The following is a 7,257-nucleotide window of genomic DNA, read 5'->3' as shown; positions in this document are numbered from 1 at the left end:
TGAAATGTACATCACATTATAGTGATATCATAACCATATTTTTTGTAGTGTACAATGCTATGTGATAGCACTTCCTGTTTTGTCAACGGGTGAAATGTCGCGTTCCATCGCATCCCGCGATATCACTTTGGGATGGGGTCAAATGACATCACTTCCTGTGATGTCACCAGAGGTCAAGGGTCGTGTGATGTCACTTCCGCTACCCCTGGCATTTTGGTGAAATGAGGTTCCTGTTTGCACCATTATGTCTGCCAGTGCATTTTAGTGTTAACATCGCTGGCCTAAGGTGTTCGATGTACTGAACGCTGACGTTTGCTCTGCCTAGCAAGGTAATGCTTGCCAACATCGCGTTCGAGGATTTCCCGTCTTTTCGGGATTTGAAGACTGTGGAGTGAGGACATTCATACTGCGCGCCCTGCAGGCCTCACGTCCTCTACGCTCCGCTTGAAATGCAGGATTCCTCAAAACAAAAACACGTTTTTCTTGTTCTAACCCCAATGAACTGTGCTCAAATTAGCAGTAGAATTCTGCCTCCCAAAACCACCCATCTCTAAAAATGCAGCAGGCATGCCATTCGAAACACGTGCACGTGCAAACACACTTGCGATAAAGCACGGCCTGGTCTTCATGGCGGGGCTTTGCAGCACTTTCACTGTGGGGGACAAGGGGTTATGCTGCACTATGGGGGATCATGGGATGTACTGCACTATGGGAGATAAGGGGTTATGCTGCACTATGGGGGATCATGGGCTGTGCTGCACTACGGGTGTTAAGGGGTTGTGCTGCACTATGGGGGATAAGGGGTTATGCTACACTATGATATCCTGCACTATTGGGGACAAGGAGGTATGCTGCACTATGGGGGACAAGGGGTTGTGCTGCACTATGGGGATAAGGGGTTATGCTGCACTATGGGGGACAAGGGGTTGTGCTGCACTATGGGGGATAAGGGGTTATGCTGCACTATGGGGCATAAGGGCTTATGCTACACCATGAGGGTTAAGGGGCTATGCTGCACTATGGGGGACAAGGGGTTATGCTGCACTATGGGGCATAAGGGCTTATGCTACACTATGAGGCTTAAGGTGTTATGCTGCACTATGGGGATAAGGGGTTATGCTGCACTATGGGGCATACGGGCATTTGCTACACTATGATATCCTGCAATATGGGGGATAAGGGCATTTGCTACACTATGATATCCTGCACTATGGGGGATAAGGGGGTATGCTGCACTATGGGAGATCAGCGGTTGTGCTGCACTATGGGGGATAAGGGGTTATGCTGCACTATGCGGGATCAAGGGCTGTGCTGAACTATGGGGATAAGGGGCTATGCTGCACTATGGGGCATATGGGGTTATGCTGCACTATGGGGGATAATGGGGCTATGCCAGCTGTAACCCTTTGATTTCCCTCGTGAGTTATGACCATGTACTTTTATTCAAGCGCAAAGAGACAAAAAACAACATTTCACAGCTTACCACATTGCATTTTCTGTACAGCGTTTATTGATATCATCATAATTAGTATCTATTGAAAGGATACTAATAGAATGAGTGTCTATAAAATCCCAATTACTGTGAACCAAGGTTGGTTCAGAACATTTAGCAAACAATGGTTTGGATTTACCTCACTTCAATTTAAACTTGTCATTTGAATCAGAAATTATCAGAATAATTCAACTAGTCAAGTTCTAGAAGAACTGTACAAACCTTTTGCACATAATGTTCTGCACCCAGAGAAAAGGGGTGCCCAACGTGCCGCCTTTTTGCATTCCCCCACATTTTACCCTGAGCGTCCATAGCTCCTCCTTTCCCTCCTTACATTTCCTCCTTTCCACGGACCCATTTTACCACCTGTCACCCTATGTCCTCCCCAACCCTACTGTGGTCAAATGCAGTGAAATGCCCCACTACAAAATGTGGTGAGTCGGCTGCGGCCGGATGGGGGTTTACCCAGAAAAGTATGTACTTGTACACACTGTCTAAAGGACAGCACTCATTCAAATTGTAAACATTCGTATGGCTTTTGGTATTATTAGACATTAAAAGTGGGTTTGTATTCCTCATCTCCAATGTTATTATTTTCGATGTATTCATTTAAAAAACCAAAATGGCTATTCATTGATCACAAACCCAGCAGTGGGGGATTTCCGGCATATTTCAGATCGTTTGAGAAGGGACCAGTCCTTACAACATAACATGGATTACTGGCATGCCATAGGCTATCAGGAAATAGTTGACACCTACAGTTAAAGTGCAACATGTGCAGTACTGAAATCAGGGAATTATCCAGCATTGAAAGAGTGCGTGGCAACCCATGAAAGGAAATACTGCTACTTTTCCCCCAAATGGACCTTGGAAAATAAATCCCAAACTGACACACAATCGTTCCTGCCCCCCATATGATGACTTGACTCCATACCCTCTCCCTGCAACATTCGCACAAGGATGGGACATGGAGCTGGGTGCTCCTGTTCTGCCTCCGGCTCTGCCCCTGATTGCGCCTGCAGTGCAGTCAGCAGCCTGGAGTGGGACACATAGCGTGCTCCTGCTGTGCCCCCCATTGTGCAAGGAGGGTGCAGGGCAGAAGCATACGGCCAAACTGATGACCGTGTTCTGCTCCAGACTGAGCAGGGGCACAAGGCAACACTGCTGTCCTGGACAGGATGCCCAGAAAAAAAGTCATGCCACCGTAAGAAAGGGCTAGACTGGCTGCCCCAGGCCCGGCTGAAGATGTGTGGAGATCCATTTCAGCATAATGCTTGGCGGCCCCCTACTTAGAGTGAAAATAGTCGGAAGCACCCATGGGGTGCATGCATTACAACGGTGACAAAGATAAGGTTAATAGCACTGATTATCATGAGATGGCAAGCCAGCAGGGAGCTTAAACACTGAATGCCCACTGAAGAGCTCTAAACCCTTCTGTCAGCAAGTGGCTAATGTGGAGGAACCAGTGTTAGAAGGAAATGAGGTGACAACACTTCTCTATATCCTTTGGGGAGAGAAAACACAGCTTGTAATGTGAGCGCTGCAAAGCACACGTTTTAAGCCCTAGAAGGAAAATAGAGAAATTAATATATTGCTGTGTTGCAAGACTGCTGACTGGCAAAACTGCGCCAGTTGCTGGGTAGCCCCCTGAGACTGGAGGCCCCTTTCATTTGAAAAAGTTGAAAGGCCACGACACCATCGCTGGGCTTGCCGCCCCCCGTCCCCAAATGCTGTCTAATAACACAAATAATACTTGGTCTGGCATTTGGAGGCATCCAGTCAAAACCTTCTTACTTTGGCATGACATTGTTTATGGACATGTATGATAAACCAATGGTTTGTCATAGATGCCCAGAAGAAAACGTCACCAGACAGTGCTCCTGTGTGCCCCTCCAGCTCCAGTCCTGAGCGCAGACTGGAGCTGGAGATCCACACCGGAGCACTGTCTGGTGTGCGTGTCTCACACTGCTGCAGGCTGTAGCTGCTCAAAGTGGGGTGGGACACGGACCTTTGTTTGCCGTGTGATGTGCTCCTGCTCAGCACCGTCCTCCGTGAGGGTGCCGAACGGGAGCTGTCCCCCTGCCAGGACAGTTGGGCTGCCTGCTGGGTACAATGATTCATTGTCCTTGTGGCAACGGGGCACCTTCCCGGGAAGATGCCCTGTTGCCAGGAGGACAAATAATCATTGTGCCCACCCACCAGCTGCCAGGAGGACAGTAAATATTGTGCTCAGTCACCAGCCCAAATGTCCTTATCTGGCTACTGAAAGACACGCTCCCTTTCCCCCTCACTCGTTATGCCGCTGGCAGAAGAGGGTGGAAGCGGAAGAGGAACAGACAATAGGCTATAGAGGGTGTTCGTTATGGAGATATAGGGATGAGTGGGTTCGGTGGGGTGTGTATACTGCACTCACAAAAAACAACATTCAATGACATGACACATTAACGTGTTGCATAGTTTTGAAGAAAAAAAATAACTTCCGTTTTTATATAGGGAAATAAAGACCTGCACGTTTTTTGCCCTTCTTTAGGTTGGCAAAGTTCAGAGTGGGGAAAGTAACTCAAGACCATTAAAGCATGTGTCCCAGTGGAACAGATGCGCCAGCAGTCGCTTCAGAATGAAATCCCATTTTTCAAAAGTAGCATTTCCACCCTGCACAGACTGTGCATTACTGGAAGAACACACTGCGCAGTGCCGGCATGAACTTCAGCGCGGTTACCTTAGAAGAACAAACGAAAAGTCACCCACAATAAAGCAGACGCGCATGCATTTAGTTCTGGGGCGTGCAACGGGCAATAAAGCCTTTCCAGGCTCGAGCTAACGCGTGCACAAAACAAAGATCTGCAGCACGGCTTTCCATCCTCCTTCCAGACTGTATGATGCGTCCGGCAAGACCCAGTCCACCGGCCGCGATCCTGATTATGCAAAGATAGCCAATAAGCTAAGGGCAATCTGGCCATCATCAAAACCCCGTCACTCGTTATTGCCACTTCTCTGCATCCCGGACGTGACATTAGTAAACAACTACAGCACCTGCAAAGTTTGTGTTCAGAGTCTGTCATTTCAGTCTTGTCTTCCCAGCGCTCAACAGAAAGTTACGTGTTATGGTGCAGCAAACAAGCGCCTGAAATGACTAGCCCACTTACTTCAGTGTTGCGATTCCACAAGAGATGTGGTCTTCTTGAGCAAATGTTTTCCACCATAAAATAGTTCCCTTTTCTTCTCTTCTCGTTTCAGACTAGTGCACAACATTCAATTCCACCATGTTGCGGCAAGTGCGGACTCTGCAGGACTTTAATGATGTCCTACCTACATTCGGACATAAATACCTCCCTCAGCTTTGAGGGGTCAATGCACAGAAGGTTACGTGGGGCACCTAGACATATTGACTCTTGGAATAGCGACTGGAAGTGGTTCTCTGTATCCCTTTCTGCGCGCTGTACGGTGGAGAACGTGGAGGCAACTTGTACTGGTATCCTTCCTCCCTGGTGTGGCAAGACAGGCACAGGATGACACCCCCAGCAATGAGAATGACTGAGGTGGTCCACCCGATGAAGAGGGCATCACCCAGCTCCCGCTTCACCGACGGGGGAACGAGTGGGTTGTAGAAATCGCGAATTATGCTGTGGCCCGTCCAGGATACAGGGATGAGGACAGCAATTCCAGACAGGATGAACACGAGCCCAGCTACAAGGAGGATCAAGCCCTTGGTCTTCTCATTGTCTGTGTTGAAGCGAGTGCACCTCATGCCAAGGATCGCAATGGCGATAGCAGTCGCGGACAGTGCCACGGCCACACACATCAGGGCCCTGCCCGCCTGCAGATCCGACGGAAGCGCCAACAGGGAGTCGTAGATTTTGCATTGCATCCTGATGTTGATCTGCCGGACGCAGCTCATCCAGAGTCCTTCCCATTGCGTCTCAAACACGATGATGTTGTTCTCGATGAAAGCAGTTACTTTCCATGTCGGTAGGCCCGTGATCAGACAAGTCAATACGAGGCCGATACCTCCCAGCACCAGGCCAACAATTTGCAGGGCACCGGACGACATGCTGGTCTTTCAAATGCAAAAATAAACCACAATGAGCATGACAATGGAGATCTGAGTTTTGATTCTGTCAATGGGTCTATCCACAAGACTCTATCATGTGCATCCAATCATCATATTCCTTGATGAAAACTGGATTTTGAGCCGGAGTGAGTCGTCAGCCTTGTCAGATCAGCTGTTATCCAACAAAGGGTAGCCGAATTTATTTGTGCTCAAGTGTCTGTAAAATTGAAAAAAAACCACCAACCAGAAAAGGGCAAGCCACCGAGCCAGTCTAACAGCTTTCGCTCAGCCAATAACTCAACTGTGCAGAGAGGGGTGTGTCGAAACTCTCTGAACACGGTTATACAGTAACTGAATGGCATGTTTGGTTACCTGCCAATACTAGAGGAGCAGGTTTACTTCTCAGAAGTAGGCTTAGCTGTTACAGATCTCATTTGTTTAGGGAAAGTGAAAGGCCAAAGTCAAATCACGTTTTAAGACTTCCAAAGGCAGCTCTATAGTCCCAATTGCTACAGTGGATAATCGTCTCGAGGACCGGGCTGAGGTCTGAAAGATTAAGGGCCTAATTCATGGAACATTTAGCGCGGGGCACAATGACTTTGCGTGGTTGCAACGTGACTGCACTGCCAACACACACCTTGATTCACAGAGCGGTGCCAAGTGTATTTTTGCAGTGCAAAGTTCCCAAAGTTCCTTAAGGGGCTAATTCATGGAACGTTTAACGGGGTGCAAAGTGACTTTGCACGGGCAGCAAACATGTTGAACCGGGCCTAATTCACAGAGCGGTGCAAAGTGTGTTTTGTGGAACAAAGTCAATTTGCACTTCAAAAGATATCTTTGCACCATGCTAAATGGGCCTAATTCACAGCAAAAGCACTAAGGCTGCGCTACTTAGTGTTTTATTTTAATTAGCCCCATTTAGCGTGGTGCAAAGCCTACTTTTGCAGTGCAAAGTGACTTTGCTCTGCACAAATACACTTTGCACTGCCAACAAACACATTGAACCGGGCCTAATTCACAGAGTGGTGCAAAGTCACTTTGCACCACCAAGATAGCTATGCTGTGCATCCACATTTGGGACAGCTTTACTGATGGATGGGACATTGCCCAGGCATTGTGATTAGGGTGTTTTTTTTTGTCTTAGCCTTAATGAGCTATAGGTATTCCCTTGAATGCCATCGATATATGCAGTAGGTCTAGATGTAGCACATTTCTACATGTCTTTGAGACTATAGAAGCAGATACTAATTGTATGCAGGAAACACGTTTTTTTCAGGAAGATTAAACTGAGGGTGGCAGTAAGTGTGAGCATCGCTTGTTTTCTAAGCCTGGTGATAATAAGAATACCGGGGTAGCTGTTTATTATGAAATCCATGTATAAAAGTATAGTCCATACTTGTTGCAGATGGGAGAACCATAGGTTTGAATCTTTCAGTCAGTGGCAATGAGCATGTTCTGACAAGTAGTGATGCACCCCAGATACGGTAGAGACCGGAGAGTTGTTTTTAAAGTTAAGACGCATCTTTCAGCCAAAAAGCATGTGATTGTAACAGGTGATTTTAATGTGCCTTTACAGAAGGAAGGGCGGGCTAGTGAGGACACATTGGATGGGATGTCATGGTTATTGTGTGACATAATGGGCCTCATTATGTGTCCGGGCGGTAGCCGTGTCGGAAAAACCAGCAGGCCGCCGCGGACCCGTAATACCATCCCA

The 7,257-nt window shown here is 47.7% G+C and overlaps 1 protein-coding gene across 1 annotated transcript; it reads right to left on the bottom strand.

Moving 5' to 3' along the window:
- Window positions 1-1,487: 1,487 nt before the first annotated feature.
- On the bottom strand, window positions 1,488-5,751 carry LOC138526047 (claudin-8-like). Its single transcript, XM_069636356.1, has one exon. It carries the CDS (start codon window positions 5,541-5,543, stop codon window positions 4,869-4,871), a length of 675 nt encoding a protein of 224 aa, XP_069492457.1. The 5' UTR covers window positions 5,544-5,751; the 3' UTR covers window positions 1,488-4,868.
- Between the last annotated feature and the right edge of the window lie 1,506 nt (window positions 5,752-7,257).

Source organism: Ambystoma mexicanum, chromosome 7p (genome assembly GCF_040938575.1).
Source record: "Ambystoma mexicanum isolate Mex_15411 chromosome 7p, UKY_AmexF1_1, whole genome shotgun sequence".
Classification (NCBI taxonomy): Eukaryota; Metazoa; Chordata; class Amphibia; order Caudata; family Ambystomatidae; genus Ambystoma; species Ambystoma mexicanum.
The sequence above is the reverse complement of the archived record's forward strand: the minus strand, read 5'-3'. Positions and strand labels throughout refer to the sequence as shown.

Coding starts and splice junctions, on each gene's coding strand:
- LOC138526047 (XM_069636356.1), bottom strand. CDS start 5,543: ATGTCGTCCGGTGCCCTGCAAATTGTTGGCCTGGTGCTGGGAGGTATC.